At 32.6% G+C, this 17,655-nt stretch overlaps 4 protein-coding genes across 6 annotated transcripts; 1 reads left to right on the forward strand and 3 right to left on the reverse strand.

The window, feature by feature from the left end:
• Positions 1-101: 101 nt before the first annotated feature.
• Bma-mab-3 (Uncharacterized protein) lies at positions 102-4,498 on the forward strand (the record flags this gene model as incomplete). The annotated part of the gene is made up of 6 exons (XM_043078712.1): positions 102-126; positions 2,352-2,547; positions 2,976-3,204; positions 3,597-3,789; positions 3,906-4,059; positions 4,363-4,498. The coding sequence occupies 6 exons, from the start codon at positions 102-104 to the stop codon at positions 4,496-4,498; spliced, it is 933 nt and encodes a 310-aa protein (XP_042934646.1).
• Positions 4,499-5,158: 660 nt separating this feature from the next.
• Positions 5,159-8,452, reverse strand: Bma-pno-1 (Uncharacterized protein; the record flags this gene model as incomplete). 2 transcript variants are annotated; one of them, XM_043078713.1, is made up of 6 exons in its annotated part: positions 5,159-5,226; positions 5,437-5,530; positions 5,665-5,858; positions 5,952-6,052; positions 6,383-6,597; positions 8,294-8,452. In XM_043078713.1, the coding sequence occupies 6 exons, from the start codon at positions 8,450-8,452 to the stop codon at positions 5,159-5,161; spliced, it is 831 nt and encodes a 276-aa protein (XP_042934647.1). The 2 variants fall into 2 exon arrangements, with proteins under 2 accessions (XP_042934647.1, XP_042934648.1); XM_043078714.1 differs by lacking the exon at positions 8,294-8,452 and having other exon boundaries at positions 6,383-6,561.
• Positions 8,453-8,802: 350 nt separating this feature from the next.
• On the reverse strand, positions 8,803-13,732 carry Bm6750 (Uncharacterized protein; the record flags this gene model as incomplete). 2 transcript variants are annotated; one of them, XM_043078715.1, is made up of 14 exons in its annotated part: positions 8,803-8,887; positions 9,000-9,109; positions 9,380-9,518; positions 9,938-10,112; positions 10,342-10,504; positions 10,613-10,714; positions 10,907-11,123; positions 11,449-11,591; positions 11,661-11,794; positions 11,943-12,196; positions 12,365-12,601; positions 12,728-12,903; positions 13,067-13,325; positions 13,581-13,732. In XM_043078715.1, 14 exons carry the CDS (start codon positions 13,730-13,732, stop codon positions 8,803-8,805), a joined length of 2,346 nt encoding a protein of 781 aa, XP_042934649.1. The 2 variants fall into 2 exon arrangements, with proteins under 2 accessions (XP_042934649.1, XP_042934650.1); XM_043078716.1 differs by having other exon boundaries at positions 13,581-13,642.
• A 589-nt stretch (positions 13,733-14,321) lies between these two features.
• On the reverse strand, positions 14,322-16,662 carry Bma-chp-1 (Uncharacterized protein; the record flags this gene model as incomplete). The annotated part of the gene is made up of 6 exons (XM_001900028.2): positions 14,322-14,429; positions 14,541-14,750; positions 14,901-15,068; positions 15,441-15,629; positions 16,020-16,222; positions 16,587-16,662. The coding sequence occupies 6 exons, from the start codon at positions 16,660-16,662 to the stop codon at positions 14,322-14,324; spliced, it is 954 nt and encodes a 317-aa protein (XP_001900063.1).
• Between the last annotated feature and the right edge of the window lie 993 nt (positions 16,663-17,655).

Raw genomic sequence — 17,655 nt, forward strand, 5'->3', positions numbered from 1 at the left:
CAACGAGCAACATTTTCAATTGCGTTCCCACTCAGTTTGCAACATTGAATGTGCCAGCGGAATAGTTACCCTCGGAACCCTTGGAATTATACTCGTTCATCATGGACGAAAAGGAAAACAATCAAAGTTAGTTAGCAGGAAACTGCAGAATTTTGCAAATCTGAACTGTTTTTAACTATTCAATAATGAATAAATCACTAATTTGTAGGGTAAACTCACTAGCCCGGGAAAAAAATGAAGTGATAGAAAGGTAATAGAATCTTCCAATTATATCAATAATCCAAATGAAATGTGTCATCCTTGAAGTGTACAAATTATGTTATCAACACCGAAATGTAAATACTTATATGATTTAGTTCTAATTCACTTGTTATCAATGATTAAAAGTTAAATTTGATGTGTAAATTTAGGTCTATCTATTTCATCCTTTACTATTATAAGCTTCCAATTTATTATCCAGAATATCTTGTTAATTAGTACTCAATAAATCAGCAAAAAATTATTGAGATGTTAGATTTAGCTTTCTTACGGAACAAACTACTGCAGTTATTGAAGTGATCGTAGTATTTTTGTTTGTTACTGACATGATAAATAATTTTAAATGTATTTTAACATTTGCCATTTGCTATTAGTCCTTCAAACGAATTTTAATTAACTTACCTAAGATTAAAAAAACTGCTTCCCCAATACTGCACAAGCTAATACCATTAACTGACATATTTTCATATCATTTACTCCTAAGCCAGTAAATAGAAGCATCAAATGATTTTCTTAGAATTTAATTTTATCATTATTTTGAATTCGACATGATAAATACTTTCTTCGTTACCACTTTTTTAAATTAATTTCTTCAATTCATGACTACAACTATGCATTTCAAAGATTCAAAGCAAATTTAAGAGAGAAAACAATCTTCTCGAGAGAAATATGAAAATCAAATCGTATTCAGCATAAAATCACATACTTTAATTTATAACTGATTTGATTTTATTATCGTCCATATTTCATTCATCTACTTCAATAATAATTTGCAAATATTTTTTTGCTTGGTTATCGATTTGTTCTCTTTTAAGTACATGGAACTGAGTATTTAGTATATGTCATAATTTTGGTTTGATTGAAGTTTAATTGCAACATTGGAAATGAAAATTCGAACTTTAACGTTATCCAATCTTAGATGTTCTAAAAAAATTAAATTGAATTTTTTTAATATTCCACTTGCAATAGCAATTAAATTCTTTTCTTAAAATGGTGAAATGTTGTTAAACCAAATTTCTCATTTTAAAAGAATTTTTTGCTCATTCATAAATCATGCATATCCAGCGCCATAGCTGGAAAGCTTTTGCTTTCTCTAGTTAAATAAGGTGATCCATAAAATCAACAGGACATTTATGTCTAGAATTTATGATCGACCAATTCAGGATAAAGTTGATTTACATCTGTCACAACAGATTTCACTTTATTCATTGGCGGTTCTTTTATCAAGTCTCTTAACTCGTTGCTATGGCCACCGAAAAAGACTCTGACGGATTTTGCTACGTATATTTCATTGCATGAAAATGTAAGATTAAACTTGGCATTTCACATCATTCTCGATCCGAGAAGAATAGTCCCCGAAATAGGAAAAGTCTGTTAGTACAGTTTTACCAAATTTAAACCAGTACGAAAAAATTTTTCTGCTTATTTCATGATAACTAGATGAAAGCAATGATGTAAACAGCGTATTAAACTTCGCAATCATTGCCATATTTTTGAATTATTCATTTTAAACTTTTTTCTAGCCCTATGCTATAGATAAAAAACATTAACGAAAAATTTCCAGTAGCTGAATAAACTGAAATGAAACGCTTTTCAATTGTAACGACTATTCGAGCTACCGATAAAACAGTTTTTAGAATAAAATTAAACAAGGCGACAGTTAAGGGACAGAACATTTGATATATTTCTGATGCTATCTATTAAATGTTAGCGTTCTGTTATCTATTAAATCCTGTGTAAAAATAAAAACAAAATGAATTCAAATTGCTTTTTTCGGATTCAAATGAATTGCTTATAGTTGTCTATAATTTTTAATTGTTTTCATATTGGATTGAACATAAAACCATGCACATTATATTATTTTATAATATTACTGACTCAATTCAAACAGAGCGATATAACCTCAAATGAATACTTAAAATAATTGTTTGAAATTTCGACAGATTGGTTTTTAAACTTGCTAAAAATGTCAAAAATTTTAAACTAAATACGGAGTTTAAATTGTTACATTTTATTCAGTTATCGCTGAAAACAAAGTAATAATAATTGATAGAAATAAATTTGTTTATTTGTTAATATTATTGGAATTTTAGGTACGTCGCCTGGAAGTAGTCGGAACAGTAGTTCCGGTGGTTATTCGTCATGTAGCACACCGGAAGAAGTTGATGTTGTTGCATTTACACCTCGTCCAGAACCAGTAAACGAAGATGATCAGAAGCGATATTTTTGTCAGCGATGCTTGAATCACGCTGAGGAACACCCTCGAAAAGGGCATAAACCTTTTTGCCAGCACGTTATCGACGTTTATTTTTGTTTTTTGTTTTTTAACTTTTTAGAGGAAATATAGATTTAAATTGAAAAATGCAAATCTTTTCTGATCTCTTCCTTTCTCCTCTTCTTTCCATGATTTCTTTTATTCAAAATCTTTTACTTCATATTTATCATTAAATTAACTTCCAAATACTCTTCAAGCGGCATTAAAAACTCTTTTAATTCGTATTTTCTTCATCTATGAATTCCTTTCCAGGTGTGATTTTCCAAAGACATTAAACATTCGTTATCGTTTAAGCACAAAATCATTATCATATCATCCCTATCATCCCTACATCACATCCAAATAACTCCATTCCAAGAACTTTCTTTCAACAGAATTATTGAGTTTCAAAGAAATGGCATTTTTGAAAATTAATTTCATTTGAAGCAAAAATTTCATTCAGGTATGCGAATTGTGAGTGTGCCGACTGTCATATGGTGGAAGAGCGTCGACGATTGAATAATATGTTAAGTTTAAGACGATTGGACCCCAATCACGCAGCAAGTCGTTCAACAACGGGTAAAAAGATACGCGATCCGAAGTGCGCACTTTGTTCTGCACATGGCAATAAACAACCGCTCAGAGGACACAAAAAAGCGCAGTGTCCATTTTTGAAGTGTGGATGTCATCTGGTTAGCTTCTTCTATCATCCATCATCATTTTGCTTGATGAAACATCAGCAGAAGGAAAAAGAGCGCATATTTGTATAGTAGCTAATCTAATTCAATTTCTTACATTAAAATTTAAAAAAATGTCTCAATATTGGTTTCAAACTTGTTATTCCATTAATTTAAATTGAAAATAGTGATAGATCTGGGTATCTATTCGAAATTAACAAAATAAAAGCAGGGAAATTTAAATTTCTAGTGAAGTGAGTCCTGTAATCGAAGACACACTAGTAGAATTTTATCACTTTTCTATTTCATTTCTGATTTCATAGTGTTTAAATTCAGAATCATTTACTATTCAGCACCATAGGATTTGAAAGGTGTAAAGAGACGATTAATCTGAAAACTGTTTTTAGTGTGGTCTGGTTGAAAATCGGCGAACATTAATGGCTCGTCAAATAAAACTACGACGAGATCAGCAGAAACAACGAAAAGCACAACTTAGTGCCGCAGCTGCTGCTCTTGCGACTACAACAAACATCGCTACAAAAAGTTTAATCTTGGAGCAGTCAAATTCGGAAGTCGAACAAGGTTTTACCGATCTATCAGGCAAGCAAATATTAAATATATTGGCTGTTATTAGAGTTTTTAAGCAGATGAGGGGTATATTAGTTGTTTGAAGTTTAAATTCCCACCTTAAACTAAAATATTTCTGTTTGCTTCAGAGCAACTTATTACGCCAGACCATAATGTAAAAGTGGAAGAACCTGTGCGTGTACCACCACTCTTACCAGTATTCCCAAAACCACAAGTTATGGAACCCAGACCACCGGTTCCAATAATCTTTCAACCAACTGCGATATTACCTACAGCACCAATGTAAGTTTGGAATTTCTAATTTGCAACAATTATTTTCATTATAAAGGATATGCAGGAGAGGAAAGTATGGTTTGTATATGAGGCATCAAATATTTAAACAAATTCATTCTTTATTAAACAACTGCATCACGAAGATGCAAATTAGTTAGACCAGATAAAGTATAGGAATGGCGCATTTGGTTGAACCTAAGCAATATATCTAGATCATTCTAGGTGAATCACTGGAAAGTACAAGCTAATCAAAAAGAGATTAATAGATGCAAAGCCCCGCATTACCAATCTTATCGGTTTCGGACTTTTCAGGTTTATTTCACCAATGGATAATATTGATTTGCGTCTTATATCTCTAAATTATCATCATATGATGAATCCAGTACCGTTCCAGTTTACTCCCATGTTACCGTACACACCAACGTTACCATTTCTGTCAGCACCTTGAAAGGAAGCCTCCTCTCATGTATTATTTGTTAGTGTATTATCTGTGTCACAAGTTCATATTCACATAAACAATAGATTTCCCGCTAGTTCTTTATTCTTATCATATCTTTTTCTTTAATATTCTTTGACCAGTTCATTTTATCGAACAAATCTAATTTACCCGACGTTGCTTTTTTCAACTATTAAGAGGAATGGATAACGAAATTCCTCTAATCATGGATGAAATCTAACATCAAAGAATCATTTAGTCTATGTTCCCTTCTACTGAATTGCTTTTGTAAGAAAGAAATCGGATCGAACTGGCTTCATCTCAGGCCAATAAATAGAGCAAGTTACCCAATGCTTTTCATGTCAATCAGTAAGATTTAAAAATCAGATTCCTGATTTAATTGGTCTTTATCTTAAAGCAAAGCATCGGGTACCTAGCTTGAGATTATAAGTGCACGAATGTAAAACTAGCAAAGATTATTCCATGTTATTTCGCCTGACGTGCTCTAGCGTCTATAATATATTAATCGTTTGTTTTACCAGTGATTCTTTGTTGATGATGTCATTCCCTGTTTAGCATTTAAAAATTCAGAAACTCAGTTTCTTAACTTTTTTAACCAATTCAATGCAATAAACTTCCATATATAAATCGAAAACACTGATGGTACAGAAATCACAAGCGTTCACTTGCTCGATTTGCAAGATTTCGTAAATTACCATATACTTTTGATGGCGGGCTACCTAAAACATATTTACTTACTGCTGTATTTTTATTGCTGTATTTATATTTACTGCTGTATTTATGTAGACCTGGGAAAATCTTTTCTTATGTTATAACTTTCCTTCAATATCAGCTATGCGTATAATAGAATAGAAAATGAGGCTTTGCATCTTAAAGTTTTCTTTATAGCTTAAATACCTAAAAAGTGAATAAAAAGAAAAAAAGAATACCCATAATCAATGAAGAGATTGCATTCCTTGCTATCCGAATATTTTGGTACGCACCAAGTAGATGAATTTTACTGTTGGCAAGCACAATACGAGTCTGTAACATAATTTAAATTACAAACGAAGCATACAAATGAAAAGATTAAGTTTAAGTTAGTAAACTTCCACTGAAATATTGGAACCAATGTCCATCATTTATTATTACTGACATATCTTCATAAATTACTACACCTTAGTTATGTTTTCAATCGTGAATTTGGTTCGACCATCTTTGCCAGCAATTCGTCCAATAGCACGTGACAAATGCTCTCCTTTTAGTGGCTTAACATCATTAATTTCGAAACTTTCTAAGAATAAATGATTCAGTCTAATTAATGCTACCGCATCATCAACATCGAAACCCAAAACAAAAGCGCGGACAAAATCTTCAGCCTGAAAACACAAATATATGTAATTCTCATGTATCGCAAAAAACCAACCCTTCTACTTCATATTACACATTTTCTTGCAAAATCAACCAGCCATTTTCAGACAAAAGCAACTAATCTTTTGCAAATGTGTAGGATCCTCAGTCTCACTCGATACACGAATTTCCACATTTCGTGTTTTCAGGTTGAATCTAAAAGAAATGTTTGTCTAATAATCAATGAAATGCATATAAGAATGGATGTCTTCAACAAAACTTATTCCGAATTGAATTTTAATTTCAGCATGACAAATAAATTGCAAACTAGGTTGAAATAGAAAATTTGGGAAATAAACGAAAATGTACTAAAAGAACAAGAAATGCGGAAACTTCTCAGAAGATATGATTATTATAAAGAAAGTTCCTGTGATCAGGAAACATAACAATACGATAGGATACAATATGAGCAGTTTCTACTCTTACGGAAAAAAATAATGTAATTTGAAGTTAAGCAAAAAAATTACTATTGAGATGTGGAAGTACCTTATTTGTAGATGTAACTGCTTGATGATTGGCAAAATAATTTTTGACCAGTGCTCTTTTAGTGGTGAATACCGATGTGGTGGCACTGGGACTTTGCGCACTTCAACATTTGTCAAACCCCTATGTTTCTTGTAGTGTATTTGTTTTGCAACAATAATTTCAGATTTTTCTGATATCATTCCAACATTGTCACGATTCCTTTTCCTCCTTCGTACCTGAACAAAAAAGAAATGAACGGGAAATCTACCGCAAGTGTACAAAATCATGGACATAACTTTTACAAATAAAATCCAAATCTCGACATAGCATAGAGAACTGTTTTCTAGTCCAATCGATACTTGAATAAAATTATACAAAAAGATGTGATAATTTAAGAAATATTTAGACGAAAATTAGCGAAGCTTGGTGTACGAAAATTAACGGAAATCAAGAAGCAAAAGGACTTTTTTCATTCATGGTAAAGCAAAAAACAGAAGAAAGGAACTTGACTAACAAACGCTGCCGGTCTTTAAAAAGAAGATCCTTTTACTTCAGGAAATTGATTTGTGGTTGAAAAAAAATTATTAATCAGTCGATTACAAGGACGAATAACGACAGTTAGGGTTAGTGAAACTAAGCAAGTAAGCAATGGTGATAAGGAGATATTATTCACTCAAATCCAATCATTTCCATAGCAAATTAGGGAATGGTGAGTTAATAAATTAATAACCACCAGATGGAATGAAATTTATTGCAACTAGTTAATTATAAACAATGGTAATCAATTCATATCCATCTCCCTTCTAATCTCTTTGATCTCGGCTGTTCTCCCTTCTACAGCAGCTTTAATTTATTGCAAGTATTATTTGCTTGTTGCGTGCGGTCTTTAGCCATTGCAAACCTCACCTTTTTTTTTCAATGTTATAAAGCACAATATATACATGGACATATACATACATAGATATTAAATAGAGAACACAGTCAAAAGCTACCGACCATTTGATTAAAAAAAAATTTCAATGGCATTTTTGCTATCTATGCGCCTGTTTTGAAGGTCCACATGAAGAGAGAGAAAGAGAAAGAAAAGCAAAAAGGAATATTATATATGAGTGCCATTAGAGTTTGTGTCTAATGTTTCAATGCGGTAGGTCTTCCCTCCCTATGTCCTTTTTTTGTAGAACCAATTGCAAAAATATACCAAAAGCAATAAAATTTAACCAACGCATTTTTATGCGATTGTTGGCGATAAAACGCAACAGTTGCGTGTATCGCCATAACACTTTGTGCTGTGTTGCGGAAAGTGCACTTTGGTAAAAAATGAAAAAGTGAGCACTTCAAAGTGGGTGCTCACTCTTTCATAGTGCAAAGGGACCATCCTTTTTCACCTCCTTCATGCTGTTTCATGTTCTTCTTGTTTAAAATGTTAACAGTTATCTAAATGCTAGATTTTCTAGAACTGTACAGGGAAGAATTTAAAAAAGCAGTCCAGTTATTCTATTTTGAAATACTCTTTTAGTAATGTATTCTACTTAATATTTCGTGCCTACTTCTCCAGCCTATTGTTTTTATAACATATCTCCATTCAAATATCTCTAGGGTTGCTTACAAATACGGTAAAGCAAAAAACAGAAGGAACTTGAATCCTGTTAATTCTGCATCAAATTCTGAATTCTGCCACCACATCCTGTTAAAAAAAACGAAATACATGTTTCGCATCGCGATATATTTTCTGACCACTTTCCGACTATTTGTTGGATTTGAGGGAAATTTTGCAGGAAAAAAAATAATCTACTTGTTCATCAAATGAACAAATGAAGTCCAACTCCCCCAAAGAAATGCTCAGTTCAAAAACTTTACCAAGTATAACAATACAGAAAGTGGACTATAAAACTTGAGAGCGCTATTTGAAATTCATTAACAAAGTAAGCTCACCACATCAAATCCCTCTTCTGCCGATGGAATGATGTCTTCGTCTTCCATTCGATGAGGCAAGGTAGCAAAATGTGTAGGGATCGTTTCCAGCAAGTCCGGCATGTCATCATCTTCGACTGCTTCTATCAGTAAATCAGTTTCAACACTCGCTTCCTCCATAACCAACTTGAAATGAAAAATGGCAAGAATCTATGTCCAAACTCAAAACTTTGCATTTAGCCCATTCCGTTACAATCACTGATCACTTAATAATTTAAAGAAATTTAATTATCCTGAAAAGGATGTAGATGAAATTACATAAAAATAATACATGTATCAAGCGACGTATAATACTGTCAAATAACAATACATAATGAAATAATGAAATTTTATTGAAAATGTTCAATTCTTCAAAATAACAACAATATAAAAATAAAACAACAACAATGATATGTAGTCACAACTGTATAACAGGTTCAAAAAGATCAATCACTGAAAGTTGCCATTATCAAGAAAATAACAAAAACCATTTACAAATTCGACAGCGACATCTGCGCTAAAGTATAGTCCAAAAATGTAGCATTTTGTCGCGCTCTTGTTAACCGATCGAAATGCCTACAAATTTTCTTCATTAGTCTTCCTAAAATCAGGTTGAAATTACCAATAATTTAAATTCCCCAAACTGTGAGAAAAAGAAGAAAACTTGGATTAAAATCATATAACACACCTGGTTGTGTATGGAACATATGCTTCTATCACTGAAGCAAAGTTAGGCATTTTTAATAACTCCTTGGGAGGGAACGAATGCAAAACGCAATAAAGCACTAATTGACCAACCTAAAAATAAACATTAAAAACCTCAAGCGTTCCTCAGTAATATTCGCCTAATTTTAGTTTATTTATATACACACTATTACAATTCATAGGTCCATCAACAGCAAATGCGGTAGAAAAAAGCTTATTCTTTATCAACATTTTTGTAACAGAAATATTTCTCCAACTGAATCTACTAAAAGTAGTGAACGTTGAAAAATCCAAAGGAAAATGCGCGAAATGGGAATGAAAAATGAACATGCTTTGTGAAATTCAAACTGATAACATACTAACATCTGCTGTTCGACTGTTTGTGTTCCACTGGGCGGCGAAGTGCAGCAATACTACTAACTCTTCACTATGCATTTTTTTGACCGCACTGTGCAATTCATTTGATTTTAACTCCATCATCCTCTGCACTATTTTCAAGCAGCTACAAAAAATAGAACAAAAAATCAAGCTAGAAAGTGCTCAATCTTATTAGCATAATATGACTATTCACAATTTTATAAGCAAAATAATTCGATATTTATTAATCTATCTGTTCAATACTTGAACATACTTATATTATGTTCTCTTAAAATTTATGTCTTCCTACGTGTTGTCTACCGAAAGGAATAGACGGAAATTTTATTACTTAACAAGAGAAATGTTAAGTTGCAAAATATCCATTCTAAGCAAAAATATTGTCAATACCAAGACAGAGCAAAATTAATATCTTCTGCCTACAAAATTTCTACAAAACACATAAATATGCACTTCACCTGAACACCAGTAAAATAAAATACAGCATAGTGTTCTTGCTCATTCAATTTAAAACGCATATCTAAACGAATTATAAATTTTGAACACCTATATGGTCTTGCCAGTGTTAGTGAAAATGCTAAAGCTTCAGCATAATGATTCTGCTGCATAAGATTTGTCAGAACTTGTTCACTATATGCCTTTTCTGCTCGATTACGTTCTTCTTCTTCGCGCTTTTTTTCAGAAATATCTTCCCAGATCCGTATTCGTCCATCACTACTTGCTAAAATAAAAAGCATAACTTTTTTCAAAATTTTCAAAAAGTAATTTTTCAAAAAAAAAGGAACAGAATCATTGGAAAATTCAAGAAATTGATCACGGCCTACTAAACTGTTCAATATTTTACAGAAAGAATGATAGAGAGAGAGAGAGAGAGAGAAGAGAGAGAAAGAAAGAAAAGGAGAGGGACGAATTGGTGAACACGGAAATATATTAAAATTTTGAAAGTGTACCCGTAACAAGTCTACTTTCATCATTTGTCATTTGCAAAGCCCATATTTTCTCATCATGAGCTTCTACCGTTGTGATGCATTCATTTGCAGCTATATCCCATATTTTAAGTAAACCACCACTATCCGCAGATATTATTTGTTTGCCACCATTCACTATGACCCCCTGAAAAATGGCAAAGCAAACAGCTAGAACTCTAAAACAAATGGTTAAGTAATTGGAAAAAATTTATGATCTAGAAAAAAAAAAGAACGTGAAGAAAAGTGGAATCACATTAAGTACGGCAGACGGATGTCCAGCTAATGTGGCTATGCAATCTCGATTTGGCAGCGAAAATATCCTGATCATACAATCACCACTACATGTTATCACAGCCTGAACAGATTAACGAATAAGCTTTATGTAACCACCATTTCATCTTTTTTCTGATGTCTCGTTGCAAAACTCAAAAATAAAAGTTTTCGAAACCGTTTTCTAACTTCTGCCACTAATAGCATAGCTCAGATTAGCATCGAAATAACGGAATCAGTCAAGAATACTATATGAAGACTCTCTGAAAAACATTACCTGAGTGGTAGGTGAAAAACGAGCATCCCAAACTCCACGGCGATGACCACTTAACATGCCACCTATGGTAAAATGCATTTTATCTGTATCAATATGCCATAACTTTGCTGTCTTGTCCATGGAGCCAGTAACACATAAACGATCATTCAGACTAATATCTAAGCAAGTTATATCCTTTGCGTGGGCAACTAATGTTGCTGACGACTGCAGTTTCAAACTGAAAACAGCTCATATAGTACCTCAGGAAACATTATAAACACTGAAAAAAGAAAGCACATTAAGAGCTGTTTTCGAAAGCAAAGAAGCATTAGGTGAGCAAAGTGTTAAGTCCTAATAAATTACATTCTCAAAAGATTCGACTTTTAGAAAGGAATAAACATGTTTAAATAAGAATAAGATCTCATCTCCGATCACACTGAGAAACTATAATGTTTTCAAAAAATGAAACAAAAAGTTAATAAATAATAACCAATTATTAATAATAACTAATAACAATACTACTACCATTAACAATAATAATAAATTAGTCAGTATAATAATACTTTTCAGTTTTTTCCTTGAAATTCTTTAATGGCCACAATTTAATCGTCGTATCGTTCGATACTGAAACGATGAAACGATGCTTGGAACCATTAGAATACCGAATACGTGTGACATTATTAGTATGTCCAGTCGCTATACCTACCTAAAAATTAACCACATATTATTAGAAATATATGAAATGAAAATGAAGCAATCTTAACAAATCAGCCACCTTTTCCACTTTCATTTCTTCACCATCGTTGAAGTCTACGCACCAAATAATAAATGTATTATCTTTGGAAGAACTAGCGAAGAGCTTTGAATCCCACGGTGCCGTTGACAGTGAGAGAACATTATCAGTATGACCTGTAACCTTGCGAAATAAAATCAATACATGAAATTAATTGCTATGTTTCATCACTGGATACACACTCTGCACAAATTTTATTGCCTATAAAATACTTTCAGATACTAAACATTATTCCATGTTTCATTCTGCTTCAAACAAACGTACCGGCAATAAGACGACAAGACCAAGTATTCATATTATAAAAACGCAATTCAGAACTATTTGTAGCTGCAATCAAATATTCCAGTTTTGGTCCAAAAAACGAAACATCAAGAATCTCATCATTGAAACCAGCAAACTGTCGCTTAATTTTGAAAGTTTCTTCATCTATCCAAAAAATGTTGAAATCCGAAGTAGCCAAGAGAAATTTCTTGCAGATTTGATTGTAAATAATAGAATTGATGCGAGAGTTGGAATTACTTAAAACAAAGTAAGAAATTGAAGTTTTTTTTTATTCATTCTACCAATAATTCAGTCATATTTGTAAACTAAAAATCACGTAAAATAGAATGAACATTCTCATAACAAACTTTCAGATGATATAATAAAGTACACAGCAAACATTGCTTGCATAAAAACAAACTAACCTACATATATTTGCAGATCTTAGTAATTTTGCGTTTTCCATATTCCAACACTTTAAAATACCTTCCTCTCCTACTGTCAACAACGATCCAGATATAAAAATTGCTGCTTCGATCGGCTCATACAAGGGAAGCACTTTCATTTTCTCGTAGCTGTCCACATTAACGATTGACAATGTTTGATCACGACTCACAAAAACAACTTCCGGCAGCTGTCGAATAATTATGCTTACAATTTGGCTAAAATACTAGAAAATGAATGTGCGAAATGAATTTCTCGATATGGAAAATGAATTTTTCGAAATCGAAAATATTCTAAGCTAACTGATATCGCGTAAGTTTACAACAAATTTATATCTATCTAACCTTGTGTGGTTAATCCACCGAAAAATCAATTTCTTTGGAGTTTCTAAACAAAATAATGATGAACTGCCGTCAGTATAGCCAACTACTACACGACCTTTATGAAGAAACTCGATAGCACTTACAGCGCTTGTACCTTTCAATGAGCCAACACAGCTGCGTTTCTCGAGATTCCAAATCTAAACAACTAACTGAAGCTTCCGAACTCACTTGCTAATTACCAAAACCAATAAATTTTGAAATATGTACCAAGAATAAAAGAATGTGAGATAACATTTTTTGGCATATTCAGTTGACAGCTCTACTTCCATTCTATACGATGACATAGTTGAGAATCCAAACCTTGACAACAAAATCTGCTGATCCAGTAGCAAGTAATGCATCACCTCTGGAAAATTTCATGACTAAAACCGGTGCCGAATGAGTTGATTTCCATTGACGGATTATTTCCGGATTTACTACTTCAGACCCATTTTCTAGTAAAGGCAATCGATAATTTCGTAAAAGGCCATTCGTATAAGCTACTACGATGGAATTGCAATTTCCGTTCAACAAGAAAGTAGATATTCGTAACAGATCCTCTTCATTTCCAATCTTGTAACTGCAATTAACAACAAAATCCGTTAGAATAAAAGGACATAAAATGCTAATTGAAGCATCCGAACTCACTCGTTATCAAATCCTTACATTTTCCATACACTAACTCATAACCTGTTTAGACCAAATTGAGCTGACCATTCATTATCTTACCAACAGAGTCATTAAGTATCCACATTCATACATTTTCCATACACTTACAAACGACTTTCAAGTCAAACATCCATTAAAATTAAAAAATGACGGCATGCTTAACCACCTTTCTCTTCCATTTTCAATATTCGACGCTCTGATATAGTTGCCGCAAGCTGAAAAAAGCATTTTTCCATCCAAACTCCATTCGATTGCTCCACCTGTATAAATTGCTTCAATAGAATGAAACAATCCTATACTGTTCACTTGATTTTTCATCTCTGTAAAATCACAGTTCTCAAAAACATTGCTGTAAAATCGTTCACTCAGAGAAAAGTAGGTAGGACCAAATCAGCCAAAATGGTTCACAAAAACTAGCTTCAGAAGATTATCTACTTTTAAAATCCTTTACACTATCAGAAAGTCAAAACACACAGAAATGTCTTCCAACAATACCTATTTCCATCAGAAGCAAGCAATAATGTTTTTCATATCAAAGGTACGATAATTGCTTTGACTTTTTTAACAAGCCTTTTAAATAAAAATTATTTGATTTAAATCCTTTTAATAAAACTCTTTTCAACAAAAAATTCAGAGTCATTTGCAGAAAAGTTATACACCATAACTTCAAGTATTCTGAAAATTAAGCATTAAATTTATGAAATTGAGATGGCAAATAACAACGAAGAATAATAAATGCATTGGCATAAAAACCCAAAATATGAAGGTATGCGAAAGTTTATAATTCAGATCCTATCTACAATACCCCTCATAATATCATCAAAACTATATGGTGTTTTCCTTGTTCTGTGTTATAATAAAATTTACAATCCATTAAAAAACAATAAAAATACAGAAATTAACGCAATCAATTAGCCTTTGCTTCAACATTTTTTGCATCATACGTTAACCGTGGCCAGCTTGCTATATCTTCCTGTTTTAATACTAACTCCAGTTTTCTTTCACCAATTATTACCTGAAAAGATATTGATAAACCTAATAATTCTTTAAAAGACTGAATTTATGAACACATCATCTCAATTTTAATAAAAAGAGAGAAAAAGAAAAATTAAGTAGGAAATGTTACCTTCGATGCATCTACATTGATCCTACCAAAAAGCTCGTAATTCAACTGCGTTTCTTTTGCACCGAAACCATGTACGACTTTTAATTGCAATATAAGGCCATTGCTTTCCACTTTGCAAGACTCTGGCATGGCTCCCTTACAGTAAACATTCAAATGAATGAAGCCACCCCCGCTAAACCAGTCTTCGCGAATTTTGTCAATGCGTTCTGTCTAAATACATAAATAATATGAATTTTGATAAGTTACTGAATGATGAAAAATACATATGTTTTTGGACTCGATTTCCAATTTTCAAGGCAATTTTCGCTTACGTATTTGTGGATGATTCCGCTGAAACCTCACTGAAACTTCAACTCATACTTTTGTCCAACAGTGCTGTCCCATCGTGCAGCCTTTCTGCTCAAGAAAAGTGCCGAAATCGGAAGTTTTTTTCTCACAGCATGACCAATACTTCATTCCTTCGTGAAATATAGCTACACCGCTATGATACATACACTTCTCATCCTTGCTTCCTTCGCCTTCATAAACCTAAAAATAATAATAATTTACTTAACGAATTAATTTTTCTTTTTTTTTTTTTCATCTAACAACAAGATTTCTTTGTACTATTAAGCCTTTTGAATATACTCGACCTGCTTTATGAGATGGAATGAGTTCAAAAAATTTAATCTTTAACATTTATCACTGAGAACAATAACTTTTTAATGCACGGGGATAACTAACGGTACACTAGAATTTCTATATCAGATTTTTATATAAGTTTTGTATAATGGAAAATTTTTTATGTGTCTTTATATCTGATTTTTTCCTCGTACTTCATATTCTAAAAATACAATAAAATGCGACAATTTCATCGCTTTGAAAAATATAACAGAACGCAAAGTTATTTATCAAACAAACCTTTTCGCAACCAGTATTTTTACATGACATGCCCACATGAATATCTGATTCAGCGTCTTCCTTTATTTCAGATTTGAATCGTTCAATGCCTTTTAAAGCGCCATCAGTCACTTCAAACTTTATCGCTTTCATTATCTTCAATGAATCATGTCTAGCTGCGGGTTTATTTAGGCCACTCCATACGATTACCTGAAATGCAAATAAACCACTGCATCTGGTCACTGAAAATACGTTGGAAGAGGTGACATGTTTCTTTATACGGATTTTATTTCAGCGTTCTTTTTGAAAAAAAAAAAAAAAAAAGACCCAAAGGTCTCAATAATTAGACGAATGTCAATAAAAATCTCTTTCGGAAAATAATATTTCTCTTCTCTCCTCTCAGCAAACCTATAAATTTTCTGATAGGTGTTCCGTCGCTATGTTCTGAACAGAACAAATCTCTCTAGTTTTGAAAGGTATCTCACATTAAACTGAAACAAAAAAGACGCTTTAAACAACATCAATTTTAACGTGTAATTGAAGATGTATCTGTAATTCAAGAGGCTCCTCGATGAACAATAATATATCGCTTGCACATACTTCTTCTGATAATTGAGATTTAATTTTTGTTTCCAATTTTTTGGGTTTCGTTTCTGCTATCGCTTTCTGATTACTGTGTTGTCCGCGTGTGCAGCCCTTCAGACTTAACCATGTGCTGAAGTCTGTACTTTTTTGATTACAACAGCTCCAAATTTTATATGCATCATGGAAGTATGGTGCACCAGGATGATACAAACATGAATCTGAAAAAGACATAAGTTTGATTATAAATATTTTTTTTGCATATTTTTTTTTTTGGTTTTTTTAGATCTGGTTAAAATGACAGCATTTAAGAGTAAATCAGTAGTAAAATGCGAAAAAAAAGGTTGCGCAATACAAGCCTGACAAATCATGCTTATGTAATACAACATGAATGTATTCATATATTTTTGTTTCGTATGGTCCCGACTGGTCTAATAATGTTTTCCGTAAGTGAGATGGAAGCGTTACAAACAGGAGTATTAACTACTTTCAAAATAATATCGAAACAGAAGAAAGCAACTGAAAAAAATAAAATTGGAAGAATGATCATAAAAAGACAGAGTAAACACAAAGATAAGTGCTTACCATTATTGTTATCGCCAGGATCGAACTTCGTACCACATCCTTTATTGTAGCAATAAAGCAATTTTTCTTCTCCCATCCACGGCTCACTATTGTAGCAGCTGAAAACAATCACTTTACGTACTACGAAAGAAACCCGGGGAATCATCTTACGCACTGCAAAAGAAACCCCGGAGAACCACTCTACGCATTGCGAAAGCAACCTAAGGAAATTACCTAACGAAGAAGTCCGGGACTTCAATTACCTACAAATGTCTCTTGCCAAGCCATAACAGCCAGCATATGACGATTGAGTATGATGGATGATGAGAGACCAAAGAAGCAAGATAAGTAAGAATATTGCATTGTTGTAACATCCAGACATACAAAGAGGTGAGAAAAGGGGCGGTTTCCGTATTGTCATGAACGGTTTGGTGACACCTTTTGGTAGTGGATCTCAACTGAACAGCAGTCCGGAATTGTATGCAGAGGGCTGCTGTTGCACTCATTGTAGATTGGACAGGTTGTCATGGATTTACATTTCCGCTTCTTTCAAAATTTCTTACGATATGTTCTGAGTGTCTTTATCTAATAAATCCTTTGGTGTTTTCACCTTTTATGTTCTAGGATTTTTCATGGCTTTCATTTTGTTGGTTACAATTATTTAGTTTTTCCTAAATTTCTATCGATGTAGATATTTCTGAGTTTTCATTGTGTAATGTATACTTCTGTAACTCTGATATGCTCAAAATGTTCATATTTGGAATACGCAATCATTATCAGGATGATAATATCCATGCCTATACTTCATCATTTCATGTTTTACTGAAGACCATTGGTAGTGGATTTTTTTTTATAACAAATTATTGCTAAGAGTTTGGGATTTCGAAATGTATTATATATTTTCGAAGGAAGTTAATGAATTCCCTGAACTTGTATTCTCTGTCATTTCTTGCAGTGTTCGGACGATCTTTTTTGCTTTTTTTTTGGAGTCGAAATATTATTATTACTGTTTATGATTTCCATTTCGACTAACTTGAAATTCTTCAAATCTAATATATTTCTATATATCTATGTGTCTTTAGAAAGAAAA

The sequence above is a fragment of the Brugia malayi genome, assembly GCF_000002995.4.
Source record: "Brugia malayi strain FR3 genome assembly, contig: Bm_v4_Chr2_contig_001, whole genome shotgun sequence".
Taxonomy (NCBI): Eukaryota; Metazoa; Nematoda; class Chromadorea; order Rhabditida; family Onchocercidae; genus Brugia; species Brugia malayi.